This window comes from Oryctolagus cuniculus, chromosome 5, assembly GCF_051225735.1.
Source record: "Oryctolagus cuniculus isolate XC-2025 breed Fujian yellow rabbit chromosome 5, ASM5122573v1, whole genome shotgun sequence".
Lineage (NCBI taxonomy): Eukaryota > Metazoa > Chordata > Mammalia > Lagomorpha > Leporidae > Oryctolagus > Oryctolagus cuniculus.
This window is the reverse complement of record NC_142871.1, coordinates 134,893,132-134,917,673: the sequence shown is the minus strand read 5'-3', so window position 1 is coordinate 134,917,673 and position 24,542 is coordinate 134,893,132. Positions and strand designations below refer to the sequence as shown.

The 24,542-nt window shown below is 45.4% G+C and overlaps 1 protein-coding gene across 2 annotated transcripts in view; it reads right to left on the bottom strand.

Annotated features, from left to right (window-relative positions):
- NUDT3 (nudix hydrolase 3) overlaps positions 1-24,542 on the bottom strand; it is a 109,135-nt gene that overhangs the window by 41,924 nt on the left and 42,669 nt on the right. For both annotated transcript variants that reach the window (XM_051854821.3, XM_089334079.1), the window contains exon 2: positions 12,109-12,219. In XM_051854821.3, coding sequence (XP_051710781.1) covers positions 12,109-12,219 — 111 coding nt within the window. The remainder of the gene's footprint in view (positions 1-12,108; positions 12,220-24,542) is intronic.

The window sequence follows — 24,542 nt, the reverse complement described above, 5'->3', positions numbered from 1 at the left end:
CAGACACAGACACACACACACACACACACACACAAAGAGAGAAGAGACATATCTTGCATTCACTGGTTCACTTCCCAAATGGTTGCAATGGCCAGGGATAGGCCAGTTCAAAGCCAGGAGCCAGGAGCTTCATCTGGGTCTCCCATGTGTGGCAGGGATGTAAGTACTTGGGCCAACTTCTGCTGCTTTTCCTAGGCCTTTATTTTAAATTTTTTTTTTAATATTTATTTATTTGAAAGGTAGAGGTACAGAGAGACAGAGGCAGAGAGAGATCCTCCATCTGCTGGTTCACTCCCAGATGGGTGCAATGGTGGGAGATGTGCCTATCTAAAGCCAGGAGCCAGGAGCCAGGAGCTTCTTCCGGGTCTCCCCTGAGGGTACAAGGGCCCAAGGACTTCAGCCATCGTGGACTGCTTTCCCAGGCCATAGCAGAGAGCTGAATCAGAAGAGGAGCAGCCAGGACTCAAACTGGTATCCACACGGGATGCCAGCACTGCAGGCAGCAGCTTTACCAACTATGCCACAGCACTGGCCCCTCTCCCAGGCTTTTAGCAGAGATTTGGATTGGAAGTGGAGCAGCTTGGTCTTGAATCAGGCCCTTATGGGATGCCAGCACAGGCAGTGCCCCAACCTGCTATGCCACAATGCTGGTCCTCCTTTCTATTTTTAAGGTTAATATTTTACAGAGCACCCCAATAGATATTCCTAGTTAAAAACCCTAAATATTTAGACTAAAATGGTCACTAACACAAATATAAATCACATGACACAACTTTTCATAAATTAATAAGACTTTTTTTGGGTAGATGTCTGGCTCAGCAATTAGGACACCAGTTAGGACATCTGTATACCACATCAGAGTGCCTGGTTCAAGTCCCAGTTACTCAGCTTCTGACCCAGCTTCTGGCTAATGTACACCCTGAATGGCTCAAGTACCTGGGTTCCTGCCATCCATGTGGGAGACCCAGATGGAGTTCCATGCTCCTGGCTTCAGCTTGGCCCACTCCTGGCTGCTACAACCATTTGAAGAATGAACCAGGAGACAAATGATTTCTCTTCCCTTTGTCTTTCAAATAAAATGAAAATAAAAAAAAATTTTTTTGACAGGCAGAGTGGACAGTGAGAGAGAGAGACAGAAAGAAAGGTCTTCCTTTGCCGTTGGTTCACCCTCCAATGGCCGCCGCGGCCGGCGCACTGCGGCCAGTGCACCGCATTGATCCGATGGCAGGAGCCAGGTACTTATCCTGGTCTCCCATGGGGTGCAGGGCCCAAGCACTTGGGCCATCCTCCACTGCACTCCCTGGCCACAGCAGAGAGCTGGCCTGGAAGAGGGGCAACCGGGACAGAATCCGGTGCCCCAACCGGGACTAGAACCTGGTGTGCGGCGCCGCAAGGCGGAGGATTAGCCTAGTGAGCCGCGGCGCCGGCCGAAAATAAATTTTTATAACAGTTTTTGCAAAGGCTGGAATGATAGTCTCTAAAAATGCAAACATCTTCAGGATGATTCCAGAAGTAATCATGGTAATGACCCAGGAGCAACCATCTTCTAGGAGCCCTGGAGCAGAACTGTCTGAGAGAAGTGTCCATGCCCTGGGGCCCGAGGTGAAGCATGCCCAGCTATGTGAGCAGAGGATCATCAGAACTGCACCTCAGCCAGACACATCACTGGAAGCCACATCTGTGCCAAAGTTTCCTTTCATCTCTGAACTGTAACTGAGAGGGGAGGACCTTTGCTAAGTTCTCAGCTGCCAGAAACAGGAGATTCAATACCAACTGACTTACAGGCCTGAAAGGTAACACCAAACATCCGTGAGAACCACTCTCTTCTCCAATGTAAAGTTGTCTTGCACCAGATTTTACACATTTTCTCTGTTCACTCCATAGAGTCAGAATTATTTTTTCTAACAATAAGTTGTAAATTTTTTTTTGTTATATTTCTGTGTACGCATATGCTTTTCCTGGGAGAGCAGGATAAAGATGGTTCCTCACATGAAATGTACACCAAGGTTAAGTGGACAAATGGCCTGTCTTGGTACAGTGACAGCTATCATTCATGGTACTTCATGGTCTCCAGCTTAGACTCTTGAATATGGTGGGCATATCAAAATATTTGTGCCTCTTTTCGCCCCACCTTTTTATTTTGAAAATGTCAAACACATGGAAAAATCCTTTGCCTATTTTGTACCTATTTTTAAGATAAATTTACTGGGTACATACAACCACACTTGAACGTTACTAGCAATTCATATTCATGTATTTTAAAATTCTTATTAAATAATGGAAATTTGGAGAAAAGCATCTAAACAACACCTGTTGATAAACAAATAAATGGGGTTGACTCACAATCTCTCTATTTCCAGCATTTACATCTAGATAGATTTTCTCATTTTAACATTTCCATTAAACAGTGAAATAGTCACAAGGTTTAAAATCTTTACTAGCCTTCACTTATTAATTAGGAGACTGAAAAAAGAAAACTCTTTCCTTCTATGAGATTGTAGTTGATGGGTACACAGTTCAATGTAAAGTAAGTAAAGACCTAGAACATACTACCACTATGATCGTTAAGGTCTTTTTAAAAAAATATTTATTTATTTATGATTTGAAAGACAAAATTATAGAGTAGGGGAGAAACAGAGGGTGGGGGGGAGGGAGAGAGACAGACAGACAGACAGACAGACCCTCCATCTGCTGGTCCACCGCCCAAATGGCTGCAATAGCCAGGGCTGGTCCAGGCCAAAGCCAGTAGCCTGGGACTCCATACAGGTCTCCCTCAAGGATGGCAAGAGCCCAAATATTTGGGCCCTCTTCTACTGCTTTCCCAGGAGCATTAGTAGGGAGCTGCATAAGTGGAGCAGCCAGAACTTGAATCTGCACTCACATGGGATGCCAGCATTACAGGCGGCCTCACCCACTGTACTACAACTACAGTGCCAGTCCATTAATGTCTTTTTTTTTTTTTTTTTTTTTTTTTTTTTTTTTTTTTTTGACAGGCAGAGTGGATAGTGAGAGAGAGAGACAGAAAGAAAGGTCTTCCTTTGCCGTTGGTTCACCCTCCAATGGCCACCACGGCTGGCGCGCTGTGGCTGACGCCCCACACTGATCCGAAGGCAGGAGCCGGGTGCTTATCCTGGTCTCCCATGGGGTGCAGGGCCCAAGCACTTGGGCCATCCTCCACTGCCTTCCCGGGCCACAGCAGAGAGCTGGCCTGGAAGAGGGGCAACCGGGACAGAATTCGGCGCCCCGACCGGGACTAGAACCCGGTGTGCCGGCGCTGCTAGGTGGAGGATTAGCCTATTGAGCCACGGCACCAGCCCACCATTACTGTCTTTTAATCCATATACATATATTACATTAACATTTTGAAGATTTTACTTTAGAAGACACATTAAGAATATTTCTAAAATTTATTTGAAAGGCAGAGAGAGAGAAAGATCTTCAACCCAGTGATCCTCTCCTGAAATGCCAACCAACAGCTGGAGGTGGGCCAGGACAAAGCCAGGAGCCTGGAAGTCAATCTTTGTCTCCCAGACCCAACCACCTGAGCCATTACCTGCTACCTCCCAGAGTGCACATTAGCAGGAAGCTATAATCAGAGAAGGGGCTGGAACTTAAACACAAGTACTCCAATATGGGATGCGGAATCCCAAAGGTTATGCTAACTGCTGTGCCAAATGTCAGTCTCCAACATGATGTTTTAATCCTACACAATGGGTCTCATCTTGACAATTACTGGCAGAGTCTCAGCAGAGGCCACCTCCCAGCTAGGACAGGTTCTCCTCATTAGGTCAGAACCTCACCCACGTCAACTGTCTGTCTGCTCCTCTACAAGCTGATGAGTTGGAGACCCCAGTCTACAAAATTACTTCCTTCATAATTCCCCAAAACTGTTTCGCTTATATCAAAATAACTGAAAACATTCTTGATAGGTTATTCATATTTTAAGCTTTGTTACTGAATGATATATATTTTGTGATTCAAGTTCCGGATTTTAAATATTCATGCTTCTGGGAACCATTTTACGGTACAGCTAGTGAAGCCGCCACCTGGAATGCTGGCATCCCATATGGTCCCTGCACCCACGTGGGAGACATAAAAGCAGCTCCTGGCTCTCTGCTCCAGATTGGATCAGCTCCAGCCATTGTGGCCATTTGGGGAGTGAACCAGCCGATGAAATACCTTTCTCTCTGTCTCTTCCTCTCTGTTACTTCTCAAATAAACCAATAAATAAATCTTAAAAAAAAAAAAAAAAGATGAAAATACAACACGGTCGGGGTGGCATTGTGACACAATGGGTTAAGCCATCCCTTGCATCCCATATGGGCACTGGTTCAAGTCCTGGCTGCTCCACTTCTGATCCAACTTCCTGCTAATACACCTGGGAAGGCAGGGGAAGATTGCCCTTGGGCCCCTGCACCCACAGGAGACCAGGATGGAGTTTCAGATCCTCATTTCTGCCTGGACCAGCCCCAGTTGTGGCCATTTGGGGAGTGAACCAGCAAATGGAAGATATTGTTCCCTCTCGGTAACTCTGCCTTTCAAATAAATAGATAAATCTTTAAAAAGAAAAAAAAAAGGCAGGGGGTGGCACTATGGCACAATAGGTTAACGCCCTGGCCTGAAGCGCCTGCATCCCATATGGGCACTGGTTCAAGACTCGGCTGCTCCACTTCCTGTCTAACTCTCTGCTATGGCCTGGGAAAGCAGTGGAAGATGGCCCAAGTCCTTGGGTCCCTGTGCCCACATGGAAGACCGGGAAGAAGCTCCTGGCTCCTGGCTTCCGATCGGCACAGCTCCGGCCGTTGCAGCCAACTGGGGAGTGAACCATCAGATGGAAGACCCCCCCCCCCCGTCTCTCTCTCTCTCTCTCTCCCCTTCTCCCTCTACCTCTCCTCTCTCTGTGTAATTCTTTCAAATAAATAAATAAATCTTAAAAAAAAAAAAAAAGAAAATACAACACAGTCACACTGAGCCATAGCTTTTCCCTAACTCCAAATAGAGCCAAACATTTATAAGCTATAAAAAGAGTAACAAAAATAATTTCTTAAATTATTCCAAGTAGACACAGACTTAAAAAAAATGTTCTCCTCCTGTATAACAAGAGACGTGAGGAACTTTCCCGTTAGAAACAGTTCTGAGATACCATATGGACTTTTGGCTGCTATGATACACACATGTATAAAAGAACACAACCATTCTTTGCAGGACAGAGACTGCATGCTACAGAACCAGGATGAGAAAACAGATTTTAAAAATAAAATCATTATGGCATTTCCTATGTTCGTACCTGAAAATACAGATGGGATCAAGAAGGGTTACATTAAGTTCCTGATGGACTGTTGTGAGGTCGATTAGTTGGGGCCAGAGATCACTGAAAACAGTTCTGAACAGCTGAGGAAGGCAACCTTAGGATATTGTATTAAGGTAGCTAGACAATGGAAAACTATCTTCAACAAAGGTGAATGAAACCACACATACCTGCTGTGACGTTTTTATTTTACGTATGGCAGTGTACTAAAAATTTGAGGAAGGGGTTGGCATTGTGTCATAGTGGATTGGGCTGTCGCATGCAATGCCAGCATCCTGTATGGGTGCTGGTCCAAGTCCCGGCTGCTCCACTTTTGATCCAGCTCCCTGTTAATGGCCTGGGAAAGTAGCAGAAGATGGGCCAAGTACCTGGGCCCAGCCACCCATGTGGGAGATGTGGAAGAAGTTCCTGGCTTCGGCCTGGCCCTGGGCTGACAGATGTGGTCATCTGGGGAGTGAACCAATGGATGGACGATATCATCTCTCTCTCTCTCATCAACTTTTTTTTTTTTTTTTTGGACAGGCAGAGTGGACAGTGAGAGAGAGACAGAGAAAGGTCGTCCTTCCATTGGTTCACCCCCCCAAATGGCTGCTACGATGCCATCGCGCTGCGGCGATCCAAAGCCAGGAGCCAGGTGCTTCTCCTGGTCTCCCACGTGGGTGCAGGGCCCAAGCACTTGGGCCATCCTCCACTGCCTCCCCGGGGCCACAGCAGAGAGCTGGACTGGAAGAGGAGCAACCGGGACAGAATCTGGCACCCCAACCAGGACTGGAACCCAGGGTGCCGGCACCACAGGCGGAGGATTAGCCAAGTGAGCCGCGGCGCCAGCCAAGTTTTGGAGTCTTAATGGAGTGAGAGTAAACAGGGTCAATCACGATTACCAGTCTCTAGTGTTTTTTGGGGGGGTTAAGCATCTTTCAGTCCTGGAAATATTTAGAATTAAATATAGGAATGTTTCATAAAAATGAAAATCATAGTATAAATTTTTCTTATAAAAGAGCCCAGACATATTTTATGATTTTGAAATGCTTATAAGACTGTGAAGCATTAGACTGTCAATCTTTTTTTTTTTTTTTTTTCATTTAAGGTTTATTAGCAGGGAGTTGGAAGTGGAACAGCTGTAACTTGAACTGGCATCCATATGGGATGCCAGCATCACAAGCGGCAGCTTAACCACAACACCAGCCCCGACTGCCAGCCTTATAACCTCAAATTTGTATTCTTTGAGAAGTAGGCATTTAGTGGTTAAGAAGTCTGTGTCCCACATCAAAGTACCTGGGTTTGATTCCTGGCTCCAACCCCAGACTCCAGCTTCCTGCTAGTGTGGACCTTGGGAGGCATCAGCAATGGCTCAGGTAATTGAGTTGCTGGCTCCCTACTCAGCGCAGCCCAGTCCCAATAGTTTCAGGCATCTGGGGAGTGAACCAGTAGATGGGAGTTCCGTCTCTTTCTGCCTCTCAAATTTTTAAAAAGTTGGTTTTAAGATTTACATATTTATTTGAAAGGCAGAGTTACAGACACACACATACACACAGAGAGGGAGAGAGGGAGGGGGAGAGAAGAGAGCGAGATCATCCATATGCTGGTTCACTCTCCAAATGGCTGCAACGGCTGGGAGTGGGTCAGGCTGAAGTAGGAGCCTGGAATTGCATCTGAGTCTCCCATGGGGTGCAGGGTCCCAAGCACTTGGGCCATCCTCCACTGCCTTCCCAGGTGCATGAGCAGGAGGTGGATCAGAAGGAGAGCAGCTGATACATGTACCGGTGCTCACATGGGATGCCAGCATTGCAGGCAGTGGCTTACCCCACTGCACCACAATGAGAGACTTTAAATAAAATTTTTAAAAAGTATAATTGAGTACTTATTTCCAACTTGTGATATTAAGTTTAAAATCTTAATAACCTTATATACAGTATGAGAATATTTAAAGAATCTGACTCATCTCATTTATAAGCATTTCCTGCTGCCATCATCCAGTTTTCTACATCTCAGATGCACCTGTGTAACCCACGGACCATTCCACTGTAACACCCAACAGAACAGCTTCCTTGAGACCCACACTAACTCCAAACCGTGTTCCACAAAAGCACAACCACTGGGTTCCAGCCATAGTTCTCCAACCAAGGTCTCTGAACTTTGCCCTCTCTCTCTACTCCAGAACTATCATTCTATTTCAGGTCTTGGAACAACCTGCCTGAACCCAAACTTGCAATATAACTCTGTCAAACATCACTTTTGTCTTAGGCACCTAAGAACCTACAGAAGCCAATTGGATTTAAATCAAAATTATGCACCAACAGGTCCTACCACGCTTACTCAACAGTCAAATCTTTGGGATCCTCCAGAAGGGGCCAAAGGTTATGATGTCCAGAATTTAGGAAGAGAAAGCACAGAGCCATACTTGGCCCTCAAGTCCTGTCTGTACCTCAGGCATTTCTCATTCCCAACAGGAAAATAGGGTCTGATCTGCTTCAGAATAAAGAAAGGTTCACCCTGTATTTCATTCCTGTTTTATGAGAGGAGGAGGGGGGAGGAGAGGGATCTTCCATCTGCTGGTTCACTTTCTGAATGGCCACGGCAAACAGGGTTGAGCCAGGTTGAAGCCAGGAGCCAGGAACTCCACACTGGTCTCCCACAGGGTGTTAGGAGCCCAAGGACTTGGGCCATTTTCCACTGCCTTCCTGGGTGCATTAGCAGGAAGCCGGATGAGAGCTTGAATGGGCACTCCACTGTGAGATGCAGGCACTGCAGGTGGCAGCTTAATCTGCTGCATATTTTAAACTTGTACTTAAATTTATTTTCATTTATTTGAAAGGCAGAGAGACAGATAAAGACAGAGATCTTCCATCTGCTGGTTCACTCCCCAAATACCTGCAGGAGCAGGGACTAGGCCAGGCTGAAGCTAGGAGCCCAGAACTCCATCTGAGTCTCCCACAGGGGTGGCAGGGACCCCACTGCCTGAGCCATAACCTGCTGCCTCCCAGGGTATGTGTTAGCAGGAAGCTGGAATTATGAATAGAGCCAGGACTCATATCTAGGCAATCCAAAATGTGATGTGGGTGTTCCAAGCAACATTCTAAAGACTGTGCCAAACATGTGCTCCCAAATAGAAGAATTTTAAATCAGCAAGTCCAAAACCTTACAGATGACTTCCTAGAAGCCAATCTTTGTGCCAGAAGTGGCTATTCTAGCTGCTGAACTAACTACTCCTTCAAATCTTAACTTTCAAATTATAATTTCCAATTTGCTTTGTATTCTCCATGAGATGTTAAAATGCACTGAGGCCGGCGCTGCGGCTCACTAGGCTAATCCTCCGCCTGCGGCGCCAGTACTCCGGGTTCTAGTCCCAGGTGGGGTGCCGGTTCTGTCCTGGTTGCCCCTCTTCCAGGCCAGCTCTCTGCTGTGGCCAGGGAGTGCAGTGGAGGATGGCCCAAGTGCTTGGGTCCTGCACCCCATGGGAGACCAGAAGAAGCACCTGGCTCCTGCCATCGGATCAGCGCGGTGCGCCGGCCACAGCGCGCTGGCCACGGCGGCCATTGGAGGGTGAACCAACGGCAAAGGAAGACCTTTCTCTCTGACTCTTCTCTCACTGTCCACTCTGCCTGTCAAAAAAAAATAAAAATAAAAATAAAAAAAATAAAATAAAATGCACTGAGAGCAAAACTTAGGTGCCTTATTTATTTATTTCTGTATTTCAGTCAACAGCCATGCAGAAGGCACAGTTTCTGGATCTGAACCGGAATCTGCCCTAGCAGCCCACTGCAGGTTAACACTGCCAAGCAGGAGTACTGACAGGACTCGCAGTCACCACTCCCAGGGCATCTGAACTAATCAAGATTCTTAACTGCAGACAGTAGAAAGCAATCTGATTAAGAGATTTATTAAGGGATAAAAAGAATTTACAGAATCTTTGGGAGAGCTAAAGACAGAGACTGCAGGCCACGGTTCTAGGACAACTTCCTAAATACTGCACAACTGGGCTTCCAAAGGACCGGCTGTCTCTGGGATGGATCGAGACCCTGCCAAATAAAGCACTCAGCCAAACAGAAAGTTGAGCCCACAGCTGCCAATTCCAGAACCATATCTCCTCCTGTCGAAGTGTGTGCCACCAAAGCCAACAGGGCTGCTATCCTCACAACAGAACCTGCTTCTCTCCTTGAGCTATCTGCAACAGTCTTGTACGAGTGCTTTACACTGGGCAAACCTCTACCACACCAAGGAGACTTAGCTGCATTTGTTACAAGTCTGGGAAAAGTCCTTTGTTGTTTTCAAGTCTCTTTGTATCAGAGGGGATTGGAATGGATGTGGAGACAGCCAAATCAGAATCCATCCCTCAGAGAGCATTTCTCTCCACAAGTCCTTCAGGAGGGAGTCTCAGAACACTCGTCAGAATTCCACACTCTAGTGCAAGTGGGTTCTAAAAATCAGCTGGGGAGCCTAGAAAATCAGACTCTGCTATACATACACTAGGCCTCAACTGGGGCCTGAGAGTTTCCATTTCAACAAGCTCCTGGCTGATGCTGATGTTTCAACAACCACACTCTGTACGGATTGCAGCTCAGTACTGGATTTGTAAATAAAGCTGTACTGGAACACAGCCACATCCATTTGTTTGTGTTACGCATTGTCTATGCTACTTTTGCCTTATAATGCCTTATAATTTTAACACAGACTGCATAAAGGATCTGAATTCAAAGTTATATTTTATCTGGTCTTTTACATTATAAAATAAACACGTATTAGTACATTCCAATGTAAGTACATTTCTAACAAAATAAACTCTATGGGGCCGGCACTGTGGCACATTTGGTAAAGCCACCACCTGCAGTGCTGGCATTCCCATATGGGTGCCAGTTCAGGTCCTGGCTGCTTCACTTTCCATCCAGCTCTCTGTTATGGCCTGGGAAAGCAGCAGAAGATGGCCCAAGTCCTTGGGCCCCTGCACCTATGTGGGAGACCTGGAAAAAGCTCCTAGCTCCTGGCTTTGGGTCGGTGTAGCTCTGGTCATTGTGGCTAATCAGGGAGTGAATCAGCAGATGGAAGACCTCTCTCTCTGACTCTCCTTCTCTCTTTGTGTCACTCTTTTAAACAAATAAATAAATCTTTAAAAAAAAAATAAACCCTAAAGATTTTTTCTGTTTTTTTGTTTTTGTTTTTTAGATTTATTATTTATTTGAAAGGCAGAATAACACAGAGAGGGGAGAGACAGACAAAGAGATCTTCCACCTACTGGTTCATTCCTCAAACACCTGCAACAGCCAGGGATGGGCCAGGCCAGAGTCAAGAGCCCAGGTCTCCCATATGGGTGGCAGGGACCCAATCTGCTGCCTCCCAGGTGAATCAGCAGGAAGCTGAATCAGAAGCAGAATAGTGGGACTCCCCGCCCCCCCAAAGATTTATTTATGTGTTTGAAAGCCAGAGAGAGAATCTTCCATCCACTGGTTCACTCCCCAAAATGGCCACAATGGCCAGGACTGGCCCAGGCCAAACCCTGGAACCAGGAGCTTCTTCTGGATCTCTCACTTGGATGCAGGGGTCCAAGTACTTAGGCCATCTTCTGCTGCTTTTCCCAGGTGCATTAGCAGGGAGCTGAATGGGAGGCAAAGCAGCTGGGACTCAAACTGGTGCCCATATGTGATGCCAGCACTGTAGGTAGAGGCTTAACTTTTTATTTTATTTTATTTTATTTTATTTTATTTTATTTTATTTTATTTTATTTTATTATTTGACAGGTAGAGTTATAGACAGTGAGAGAGAGAGAGACAGAGAGAAAGGTCTTTCTTCCATTGGTTCACTCCCCAAATGGCTGCCACGACTGGCGCTGCACCGATCCGAAGCCAGGAGCCAGGTGCTTCTTCCTGACCTCCCATGCAGGTATAGGGGCCAAAGCACCCATGCCATCCTCCACTGCCCTTCTGGGCCACAGCAGAGAGCTGGACTGGGAGAGGAGCAACCGGGACTAGAACCTGGTGCCCATATGGGATGCTGGCGCCGCAGGCGGAGGATTAACCAAGTGAGCCATAGCGCCAGACCCGAGGCTTAACTTACTACACAGTGCCAGGGACTTGAACCACACACTCTGATAGGGGATATGGGAGACCTAAGCAGTGGCTTAATCCACTTATTTATTTGAAAGTCAGAGTTACACACATGCGCACGCGCGCGCACGCACAGAGAGAAAGAGAGACAGAGAGAGAAACAGAGACAGAGAGACAGAGAGAGAGGTCTTCCATCCGCTGGTTCACTCTCCAGATGGCTGCAATGGCTGGAGCTGTGCTGATCCAAAGCCAGGAGCCAGGAGCTTCTTCTGGGTCTCCCATGCAGGTGCAGGGGCCTAAGGACTTAGACCATCTTCCACTGCTTTCCCAGGCCAAAGCAGAGAGCGGGATAGGAAGTGGAGCAGCCGAGACTCGAACCAGCACCCATACAGGATGCCCGCATTGCAGACCAGGGCTTTAACCCGCCGCACCACAGCACTGACCCCTATTTTATTCTTGATCTTTGCCACAGGTAAAAGCAGCAATGCTGGAAGAGACCCATCGGAAGTCACAAAGGACTGTCCCATATAATCAGATAAAACCATTACTATCAGCTCTCTTCCTCCATACAGAGCCTGATAAATATTACCACATCACAGCTCAATCACCCCTGAATCAAGAAGGCATAAACAAACCAAAAAAGCCAGCTTTCTGCGATCCTGAGTGTGCTTACTCAGTGGATGGTGATAAATTAAAGCACTAGACAGGCAGGACAGGCTCAGGAACTTAAGGGACAGCTGTGCCCTTCCTCCTCATGCGTACCTCCTCACAGACTTCTCGGGCTGCTGCCACACTGGGCTCCTCCTCGGGCTCCATGCCTCCTCCAGGGACAATCCATCGGTCTGGATGGCGACTACTGCTCACAAGTAGTACCTGAAATCACAGAGGTCACGTTGGGGAGGGGTTAAAAATTTGAAAAGGCACATTCAGACAGATTCAGAGTTTAAACACCATACACATCAAAGTAACTCAGACCCATTCTTGTTTATACCTCTCCAAACTACCTCTTATAAGTTGGCATCCATATTGTTAGAACAAATAGACATATGATCGAGCAAAATCAGAAATAGTGGCCATTATCCCCTCTCTGACTCTCAGCTATTTATCTTCTCTATTTCTCCCTATTCAAAAAAAATATATATATTTTTTTTGACAGGCAGAGTGGACAGTGAGATAGAGAGAGACAGAAAGGTCTTCCTTTGCCGTTGGTTCACCCTCCAACGGCCACTGCGACCGGCGCACCGCGCTGATCCGAAGGCAGGAGCCAGGTGCTTATTCTGGTCTCCCATGGGGTGCAGGGCCCAAGCACTTGGGCCATCCTCCACTGCACTCCCTGGCCACAGCAGAGAGCTGGCCTGGAAGAGGGGCAACTGGGACAGAATCTGGTGCCCCGACCGGGACTAGAACCCGGTGTGCCAGTGCCTCAACGCGGAGGATTAGCCTAGTAAGCCACAGTGCCGGCCTCAAAAGTCTTTAGAATACACACCTGACAAGGTGACAAAAAACAAAAGATTATCATTGATGAACGTGAAGAAAGGTGACCACTGGCCAGGATTTTCACCATGGTCCAACCCTTCCCCTCCAAGTTTCTCAATCCTCTGTGTCCCAGTTCCTGTCCCATCAGATCACCATGGGTCAATACAACACACCATTCTCAGCTCTAAGAGAACAGTGAGACTTTAACTCAGCAGTGTACATGTGAAGTAAAAATATTCTCTGTTTTCAGATAAAACAAAACCAGACTTTTTTTTTGAAAGGCAAAGAGAGAAAGAATGCATGCAAGAAAGAACTCCTCCTATCCACTGCTCTACTCCCCAAATGTCCACATGCTCATCTACAAAATCTGTGATCTCCAGACTCGGAGGACACAATGGAGTTCTGAGAAAGGGACCCACAGACCCACGAACCCATATACAGTCACCAATTCCAACCCACGGACTGAAAAAAATCATGCTTTATACTTACCAGTACTACTTTTAAAATGTACACATTGGGGCAGGCATTCAGTGCCACGGTTAAGACACTACTCAGGACACCTGCATCCCTACTGGAGTGCCTGATTCAAGTCCTGGCTCCTCCATTCCAATCCAGCTTCCTGCTAAGGTGCACCCTGGGTGGCAGCAAGTGACAGCCCAAGTCCTTGGGTCCCTGCCACCAATGTGGGAGACACAGATTTATTTCCTGGCTCTTGGCTTCAGTTTGGCCCAGTCTGACAGTTGCACGCACTTGGGGAATAAACCAACAGATGGAAGATATCTCTTTCTCTCTCCCTCCCTCCCTTTCAGATAAAATGAAAAATTACATAAATAATACAGATTCTACTTTGATTAGTGCAATGCAGAATAATTAAAAAAAAAATACTATGAGGGGTGGGCATTTGGTCTAGCGGTTAAGAGGCCTGAGGTTGGAAGATTTCCACTGAGTCTCTCCCTCTAACTCTTTTAAATAAATAAATATTTTTTAAAAAGGAAGCCCAAGTCCCACATCAGGGTACCTGGGTTTTACTCCTGATTCAAGTTTTCTGCTAATATGAACCTTGGGAAGCAGTGGATGATGGCTCAAGTGGTTGCATTTTTTTATCACCCACATGGGAGACCTGAATTGAGCTTCAGGCCCGTGGCTTTGGCCCCATCCCAGCCTTGGCCATTGCAGACATTTAGGAAGTGAACCAGCAGATAGGAGATTATCTCTCTTTCTGATTCACTCTGTATGTCTCTCAAATAAATAAATAAAATAATATGAAACGCATAGCAGTTTTCAGTTGATACAAATACAATATGAAGGCTCCATTAAATTTTGCCATCAAAACAGAGTTCTCATGAATTACCCTCACAGATCATACATAAAAATTAACTCAAAATGGACCAACACCCTAAACATAGAGCTAAAACCATAAATATTTAGAATAAAATATAGGGATAAATCATAAAACATTCCAAATTCTTAAATATGACATGAAATATGACATGAAAAATATGAACACAGGAAAAAAAGACAAACTGGATTTCACCAAAACTACAAGACTTCTTGTAGGGTTAAGCCACTGCCTGCAATGCCAGAAACCACTTTGTGTCCTGGCTACTCCACTTCCAATCCAGCTCCTTGCCAATGTGCCTGGGAAAGAGGCAGAAGATGGCCCAAGTCATTGGGCCCCTGCACCCACAATGGAGACCTAGGTAGAGTTCCAGGCTCCTGGCTTTGTGCTCTCTCTCTCTCTCTCTGCCTTTCAAATAAATAAACTTGCAAAAAATACTAAAGATGTCAATGCATCAAAAGGCAGTATGTGAAAAGACAACCAATAGGAGAAAATATTTGCAAATCACATATCTAAAAATTAGGTATCTAAAATATATAAGGAAATCTTACAACAAAAAGACAATATTTCTCCAAACAATAAGCACAAAAGTATATGTTCACTATCATTATTTACTAGGGAAATGCAGAGTAACACCACAATGACATACCCACTAGGTTAGCTATATTCAAACAAACAAAAGGAATGTAAAGAGTGTTGGCAAAGTTGTTGAGAAACTGGAACCCCTCATAGATTGCTTCTAGGAATGTGAAAAGATTTAGCCACTGGAGAAAACAGTTTGGTAATTCCTCAAAAAGTTAACAAAATGTGCAGATAAAGCACACAGCATTTAAAAAAAAAAAAGATTTATTTATTCATTTGAAAGTCAAGTTACACAGAGAGAGAAGGAGAGGCAGAGAGCGAGAGAGGTCTTCCTTCCACTGGTTCATTCCTCAACTGGCCACAAACAGCAGGAGCTGTGCCTATCTGAAGCCAGGTGCTCTTTCCCGGTCTCCCATGCGGAAGCAAGTGCCCAAGGACTTGGGCCATCCTCTACTGCCCTCCCAGGCTGTAGCAGAGAGCTGGATCGGAAGAGGAGCAGCCAGGACTTGAACCGGCACCCATATGGGATGCCGGCACTGCAGGCAGTGGCTTTACCCGCTACGCCACAGCGCTGGCCCCACACACGCATTTTAATCTGCCACTTGAGATACCCACATCCCATTCCAGAATGTCACTCTGAGTTCTGGCTACTCCACTTCTGATTAAGCTGCCTTCTAATGTTACCTTTAAATTATTAAGCATTTATTATTTACTTATTTTTACTTTAACTGAAAGAAACAGAGAGACAGTGAGAGAGATCTTCCAACTGCTGGCTCACTCTCTAAATGCCTGCAACAGCCACGGCTGGGCTAGGCCAAATCAAGAGCCCACAACTCAATTCTGCTCCTGGGAAGGCAGCAGAAACGACCCAAGTAGTTGGGACACTGCCACTCATATGGGAGACCCAGAGGAGTTCCTGGCCCAGATCTGGCTGTTGTGGCCATCTGAGGAGTTAACTAGCAGATAGAATATCTCTCTTCTCTCTCTGCCTTTCCAATAAAATTCAATCTTTTTAAAAAGTACTATATAATTTCGTAATTCCACACTAGATATATACCCCAAAGAATTGACAATGGGTACTTAAGCAAATATTTGTACATGAATGTACACAGTGGTGTTATACACAACAGCCAAAAGTTAGAAACAACCCAATGTGCACTCACAATAAACAAAATGTGCAGGTACACACATGGGATAGTATCCAGCTGAAAGAAGGAGTGAAGTACTCACACATGATGCTAGGTGAAAGAAGCCAGACACAAAGGTCATATTATATGATCTCATTTGCATGAAACATGCAGAATACTCATTTTCCTTGGTAATTGTGATCAACGTTACCTTTAAATTATTAAACATTTATTATTTACTTATTTTTACTTTAACTGAAAGAAACAGAGAGACAGTGAGAGAGATCTTCCAACTGCTGGCTCACTCTCTAAATGCCTGCAACAGCCACGGCTAGGCTAGGCCAAAGCAAGAGCCCACAACTCAATCTGGGTCTCCTCACTGGGTGGCAAGGAACCAGTACTTGAGCTGTGCCCAGCTGCCTCCCAGGACGTGCATTACCAAGAAACTGGATCCAAAGTGGGATCCAACTTGACTCAGTCAGTCACTATGATACGCAACACAAGCATCTTGACTGACATCTTAACCAATGAGTCAAATGCCTGCCCCCAATGTTACCTTTTTAAATATTTATTTATTTATTTATTTATTTGAAAGGCAGAGTTACAGAGGGAGAAGAGACAGAGATCTTCTATCCACTGTTTCATTCCCCAAATGGCCGCAATGACTGGGGCTGGGCCGGGCCAAAGCCAAGAGCTAGGAGCTTCTTCCAGGTCTCACACATGGGTGCAGGAAATCAAGAGACTTGGGATATCTTCCGCTGCTTTCCTAGGCACATTAGCAGGGAGCTGGATCAGAAATGGAACAGCTGGAACTTGAACTGGTACCCATATGGGATGTCGGAGCTGCAGGTTGCGGCCTAACCAGTCATGCCACAGCACTGGCCCCCCATGTTACATTTCTGAATATTCCTTTTCAAAAGTAAAAATAAACCCAAATATAGATACTAATTCAAGTTACAAAGTAAAAAAAGTTCTCCAAAGACTCTAGACAACGGCATCTAGGTCATATCTACTGAACATACAAGGAAGATTCAAAAGAGAAAGTAGTAAACTGTGTTAATCCCTCATTGACTTATTACATAAGTAACAACGCACGTTCTGTCTTCACACTTCCTGGCACAGAGTTTACTGGCTATTCTGAACTTCAGCCTCGCTTCAAAGGCTGACAAGGGCCAGCCAATTAAATCACACAGTCCGAATGAAGGACCTTCACAGGAACATTTCAAAACCACAGCAGAGGAAAGGAAACCTCTGATGTAATGTACAGCCATTCAATTCATAAATTTCAATCAATGTGAAACGTGAATTGGCAAATCCACTAAGTATTACTGCTTGGAACATTCAAAGTATGATTATATGAAGTGAAACTATATGTAGGGGCCAGCACAGTGGCATAGCAGGTAAAGTCGCCACCTGCAGTGCTGGCATCCCATATGGCCGCCAGTTGGAGTCTCAGCTAGTTCACTTCCGATCCAGCTCTCTGTTGTGGCCTGGGAAAGCAATAGAAGATGGCCCAGGTGCTTGGGCCCCTGCACCCGTGTGGAAGATCCAGAAGAAGCTCCTGGCTCCTGATTGGCCCAGCTCTGGCTGTTACTGCCATTTGGGGAGTGAAACAGAGGATAGAAGACCTCTCTCCTCTCTCTGCCTCTGCAACTTTGCCTTTCAAATAAATAAATAAAACTATAAAAAAAATTTGTCAAAAAAATTGTGTGTAATAAGGAGGCTGAGTAAGCAAGCCTCCTTACTTTGTAGTCATACTTCCTACTGGTAAATAGCTCTCCTTGGTGAGCTTCCTTGACAACCCAACAAAAATGTTCTACCAAAAAAAAAAAAAAAGCTTTACTCTAGTCAGGGGTTTTATTTCTTCCTACATTATAAAACACAAACTGGTTTCTGGTCATCTGAAAACTGATCATGAAACAAAATTAAATGGCAAAGCTCCTAAAAGCTTCTGAAAATGACATACTAAAAAAAATGGAACATGGCCAGCGCCGCGGCTCACTAGGCTAATCCTCCGCCTGCGGCGCTGGCACACCGGGTTCTAGTCCCGGCTAGGGCGCCAGATTCTGTCCCAGTTGCCGCTCTTCCAGGCCAGCTCTCTGCTGTGGCCCGGGAGTGCAGTGGAGGATGGCCCAAGTCCTTGGGCCCATGGGGGGGTGAACCAACGGCAAAGGAAGACCTTTCTCTCTGTCTCTCTCTCTCATTGTCCACTCTGCCTGTCAAAAAAAAAAAAAAAAAGGAACTTATATTTTATATTTTTATTCAACAAATATTAAGGCAGCATCATAAGCCAGGAACTGGAAATGTGGACGTTTAAAACCAACGGAATTTTGAGGCAGATTAAAGTGGGGAACTAGCAGATCTGTTATGAATTTATAGTCATCCAGACAGGTGAGAGTACAAAGATGGATGAATGGTTCCACAAGACACATGCACCCATAGACTCTTAGTTTCACTGTACAGGTGGCTCTACAGAGCAGAGAGAAATCAACAGACAGGGCAGGGCCAACTTGTTTTCCATTTAGACCCAGAGGGAAACTGTACTGACTGGGGACACACTGAGTATCTAGTGGAAGAAGAAAAGGAGGAATTACAGAGGGAGGAGTGCTTTAGTTAGGTCAGGTATGTACAGAACACCACAATGACTTCGTAAAGTAATACCTGACCCAGGCTGGGGGACAGTAGTAGACAGAGGGACAGAAAGGGTTTCTTAAAGGAAGTGGCTACATTAGGCAGCTTTGCATCACTACAATGAAATACCTCCACTTGGACTCTACCTCGGGTCACCATAACAGGAGGAAGTTCCACCTCTTCTTCTTTTTTTAAAATTATTTATTTGAGAGGCAGTATTACAGAGAGAGAGAGAGAGAGAGAGACAGAGGTCTTCCATCCACTGGTTCACTCCCCAGATGGCCACAACAGCCAGAGCTGGGTGATCCAGGAGCTTCTTCTGGGTCTCCCACATGAGTGCCGGGGCCCAAGCACTTAGGTAATCTTCACTGCCTTCCCAAGAGCATCAGCAGGCAGCTGGATCAGAAGAAGAGCAGCGAGGACTCGAACTGGCACCCATATGGGATGCCAGCGTTGCAGGCAGAGGCTTAACTTTACTACACCACAGCACCAGCCCTCCATCTTCTTAACACCATTAATTTATGACTCTGGGGTTTAAATGTCTATGTGAGTTCAGCAGCCAAACCACATTCAAGCAACAGCAGTGACTTAAGCTGGATCCAAGTTCAAGAAGAACATTTACTCAACAAAAATCGTAGGACGCCTACTGTGTGCTCATGTGCTCAGGACACAAAAGCAAGACAATTACAGCTTCAGTGCATCAGAACATATGAATTAGGGGTTTCAGTGGGATACCGAATGAATATTTCTAGTGGGAAGTCATAAATCTGGAACTGGTGCTAAGAGACAGAGATTTGGGAAACAATGGCTTCAGAATAAGAATAGCACAAGGGAGAAAATGTGCATTTACAAAGCTCTAACTAGAAAAGCTAGTCCTATTCCCCCTACCCACCCTCTAATCCCTCTTCCTACTGCCAAGAGTATAGTGGGGGTAGATATATTCCAGGTATCCCAGGTTAAAGTTCTTATCTCTGGTGACAATCTACACCATGGGAAATCCTGATTGACAAGCTACAAAGCAACATAGTGCTAATTTCCAGGGAACTGTACACAGCAATGCACTTCACGTGATTCTGTTTCCTATAATGCAGTGCCCTGGCAGGTGACAGCCCACAGCACTGCCAGCACTGCCAGAGAGCTCCGCTGGCGCTCTAGGTGGCACAGAGGCTGCACACCCTGTCGACTCTGTGGTGTGCCCTGAAAAAACGCTTCTACAGATGAGCCCAAAACAAAAGTAAACAACCGTGTCCTTGCTGGGGCTCCAGATAAATGGAATTTTGTTTTGTTTTGTTTTGTCTACAGAGTGTTTTAAGAACAGCTGCTACAAATTCTTGTGCAAAATGACCCTATAAAATGTTTAAAAGACAAGTAAAGCGGAATGATGTGAAATAACTTGTTGAAAGTAAACCAATAAATTATCATAAAGCCAAGCAATAGTAGTTCCAGTTGCCACAGTTCTAAAGCCATTCTACCTATTTTTAAAATAGTTATTTAAAAAATAAATCTTTTGGGGCCAGCATTGTGGTGTAGCTGGTTGGGCCACCATCTGTGATGCCAGCATCCCATATGAGTGCCAGTTCCACTCAAGTTCCCTGCTAATGCACCTGGGAAAGCAGTGGAGGGTGGCCCAAAAGATTGGGCCCTGGCACTCACGCTGAGACCAGGAGGAAGCTCCGAGCTTCAGCCTGGCCCAGCCCTGGTTGTTGGGGTCATTTGGGGAGTTAATCAATGGACAGAAGATCTCCCTCTTTCACTCTGTAACTCTGCCTTTCAAATAAATAAAATATGTCTTAAAAAAAAGAAAAAACTTAACATGAGGTCAAAAAACTGCTGGAAGGAGAAAAGCATTAGATGTAACCAGTTTACAAAAAGCCTTATAAAATCAGCTTCACCTTACCCAGCTGATTGGGTTGTTTGTTTAATAAAAAGCAATTCTCTACCTAGAACAAGGAACCACCACACTAGCCTGTGAACAGATATTCTGACAGTTTTAATCTTGGAAACAGGGTACTCTAAGAATATAATGAAAAGGTAGCCACAAACACAAGCTGTTCTACACAAACATCATTCTTCAGTGAGAGTCCCAGGGATGGGTACAATCCTAGCCAACAACTGCCTCTGTACAGTCCAAGGGTGGTGCTGGGGAGAAGCAGGCATTTCACTTTATAACCTTGTGGACAGTTTGAATATTTCAGACAAGCATTTAGACTCAGATAATTGGCCAAGAGAAGGCAAAGCATTATTTCCTAGGAAATTTCTGAAAACTAAATGGAGTGCATGAAATATTTAGAATGTTTCAGTTTCCCGAGGTTATTAAAACAAAGCCACAGCTACAGCATTCCTGACATCCATACACTGCATTACTGTCCCACACACAGTCTTAGAACTACTGGAATACACTGTAAAATCCTTGCCCATTAACATACTGATTGGGCCAAGCCATATAATAAATGACATCCTCCAAAACAGGCTAATACAGGAGACACTGGCTATAAATTCAAATGCAGGTATTGTATCCCCAAATGTATTAAACATACTTTAATTTAAGATAAGGGCTTTTTAAACGTTTGTTTCCAGCAACTCCATACTAGTATTCCACATGGGTGGCAAAGACTTAGTACTTGAACCATCACCTGCTGCCTTCCAAGATACACATTAGCAGGAAGCTAGAATTGGCAGCACAGCCAGGACTGGAACCCAGGCACTCCGAGGGATTTGGGGGCCCCAAGCGGTGCTTTAATCACCAAGCCAAATGCCCGCCCCCAGAGTACTTTTAGGATGGAGGGGCAGAGGAAGGTGACAGGTCTTTCACAGGAAATGATATCTGGCAGAGACAGACTAAAGTAAGGAAACAAGCCTTTGGTTCTCTGCGGGAAAGGAGGAAAGGAGTGTCCAGCACAGGTACCCTCAGGATCAAAGCTCCTACTCCCAGTTAACATGAACTTGGCTGGCTACAGTCCAAAGGCCGGGGAGGCAGGAGGAACAGCTGGTTAACAGATACTAGCTTACAGCCAGATAAGAGTAAGAAGTTCTGGAGCAACTACTCTACTATATTAATGTGCAGTATATTTATTTATAAGGTAAAACAAACTAGAAACTAGAATCTGGGATGCTTTTAACATAAAGAAATGGCAAATGTTTGAAAAGATAAATCTATCTACCTTGAGGCCAGTGCTGTGGCACAGATTAAGCCTGCACCTGTGATGCCAGCATCCCATATGGGCACTGGATCGTGTCGTGGCTGCTCCTCTTCTGATTCAGCTCCCTGCTTCATGGCCTGGGAAAAGAGTGGAAGTTGGCCCAAGTGCTTGGGCCCCTGCACCCACATGGGAGACCCACAAGAAGCTCCTGGCTTCGCATTTGCCCAGCTTCGGCTGTTGCAGCCATTTGGGGAGTGAACCAGTGTATGGAAGACCTTTCTCTCTCTCTCTTTTTCTCTTTCTTTCACTCTCACTCTAATTCTACCTTTCAAATAAATAAATAAATAAATAAATAAATAAATAAATAAATAAAATCTTCTAAAAAAATCTATTTACCCTAATAGGCCTGAGCCCTGTTTCAAAGGATCTAGACAAAGGAGTCTGAGAACAACCAATGAGAGAGAAAGATAATCAAAATGTGACTGGGTCAAGTAACATGTTTCCAGGATAAAATGATTAATTAACTCAATTAAATGCTACTAACAGGATAAGTAAGATGGGAATTGAGAACTGACCGTGAATCTAGCAATGTAGAGGTCATTTGTATCATGATATGGGTGGTTTCTTTATAAAACCTAAGATACGAGTTTCCGTGCTGAACACAGGCATACCTGTAACAATAAATGCTGAAGCTTCATCTTGCACAGAGGTGGCATGGGTTAAATGCTACCATAAGCACAGACTGACTGTTCCCACACATGTTATTACTCAACTTTCTGACATACGTCAATCTGGAAGATGAAATATCGCATTTCAGAGGGCCAGCGTTGTGGCGCAGCTTAATCCTCTGCCTGTGGCACCAGCATCCCATATGGGCACCAGTTCAAGTCCCGGCTGCTCTTCTTCCAATCCAGCTCTCTGCTACAGCCTGGGAAAGCAGCGGAGGAGGGCCCTAGGCACTTGGGCCCCTGCACCCACATGGAAGACCCAGAGGGGGCTCCTAGCTTTGAATCAGCCCAGCTCTAGCCATTGCAGCCATCTGGGGAGTAAACCAGCGGATGGAAGACCTTTCTCTTGTCTGTCCCTCTCATTGTCTGTAACTCTACCTCTCAAATAAATAAAATCTTTTAAAAAAATGACATTTCATTTTAGTTTCAATTTCCATTTATCTTAAGAGGTAGATCATCTTTCATGTATTTAAGAGCCAGTCTTATTTCTTTTTAATATCCTTTGCCCACTTCTTAATTGGGTTATTGAGCTTATTCTTACTAACTGGGAAGAACCATTTAGCTATTAAGTAAATTAGCCCAGTGATAGTTTGTTGATTTGGCTTTATGATAATTTTGCCAAGTAAAAGCCTCCTATTTTGATGTGATCAATTAAAAAAAAAGTTATTTATTTATTTATTTAACAGGCAGAGTTACAGGGGTGGATTGGGGAGAGACGGAGAAAGATCTTCCATCTACTGGTACACTCCCCAAATAGCTGAAATGGCCGGAGCTGGGCCTATCCAAAGCCAGAAGCCAGGAGCTTCTTCTAGGACTCCTACGTGGGTGCAGGGGCCCAAACAATTGGGCCATCTTCCACTAATTTCTCAGGCACACTGGTAGGGAGCTAGATCAGAAGTGGAGCAGCTGGGACACAAACCAGCGCCCAGCCTGTTATGCCACAGCTCCGGCCCCAGTATGATCAATTTTATAATCCCTTCTTTGTCAGTCTGGTAAATGTTTAATGGTCTTTAATTGTGGCTTTATTTGCCATTCTTTGATCATCAATAATGCTGAGTGTTATCAAAAATGTCTTCTGACCACTTGGGTTCCCTCTTTAATCAAGGGCCTTGATCAAATCATGAGCCCATTTTTCTACTTTGTTGTCTGTTTCTAATCAATTTGCAGTTCTCTTTTATTTCCTCAAAAGATTTATTCATTCATTTGAGAGTCAGAGTTACACAGAGAGAGAAGCAGAGGCAGAGGCAGAGGCAGAGGCGGGAGGGGGGGGAGGTCTTCCATCCACTGGTTCACTCCCTAAATGGCCGCAACAGCCAGAGCTGAGCTGATCTGAAGCCAGGAGCCAGGAGCTTCCTCCAGGTCTCCCACGTGGGTGCAGGGGCCCAAGGACTTGGGCCATCTTCCACTGCTTTCCCGGGCCATAGCAGAGAGCCAGACAGGAAGTGGAGCAGCTGGGTCTTCAATCAGCGCCCATATGGGATGCCGGCCAGGGCGTTAACCCACTGGGCCACAGCGCCGGCCCCAGCAATTACTTCCAAAGGAGAATACTTTCTTTAAAAAAGCACAGGAACGGGCATTTAGCCAACAGTAACAGTGCTGACATCCCACCTTGGAATAAGTACCTGGATTTGATTCTTGGCTCTGGCTCCTGACTCCTTCCCGCTAATGCAGATTCCTGGAGCACTGGTGGTGGTTCAAGTAAAGGATTCCTACCACCCGCATGGGAAACCTGGGTTGTGTTCCCACCTCCTGCGTTTGGACCTGGCTGTTGGGGGAATTTGGGAAGTGAAACAGTGAAAACAGAAGCTCACTCTCTGTCTCTGTCTTTCTCTCGCAAATAAAAATTTTTTTTCTTTTCTACATTTAAAGATTTATTTATTTATTTGAAAGAGTTACAGAGGGAGACGGAGAGACAGAGAACTTCCATCCACTGGTTCACTATTGCAACAGCCAGGGTGGAACCAGAATGAAGCCAGGAGCCAGGAGCTTTCTCCAGTGCTCCTACATGGGTGGCAGGGGCCCAAGCACTTGGACCATCTTCCGCTGCTTTTATCCAGGCCATCAGCAAGGATGCTGAATTCGAAGTGGAGCAGCCAGGACTTGAACTACCACCCATATGGAATGCTGGCATTACAGGAAGCGGCTTTACCCACCATACCACAATACCGGGCCC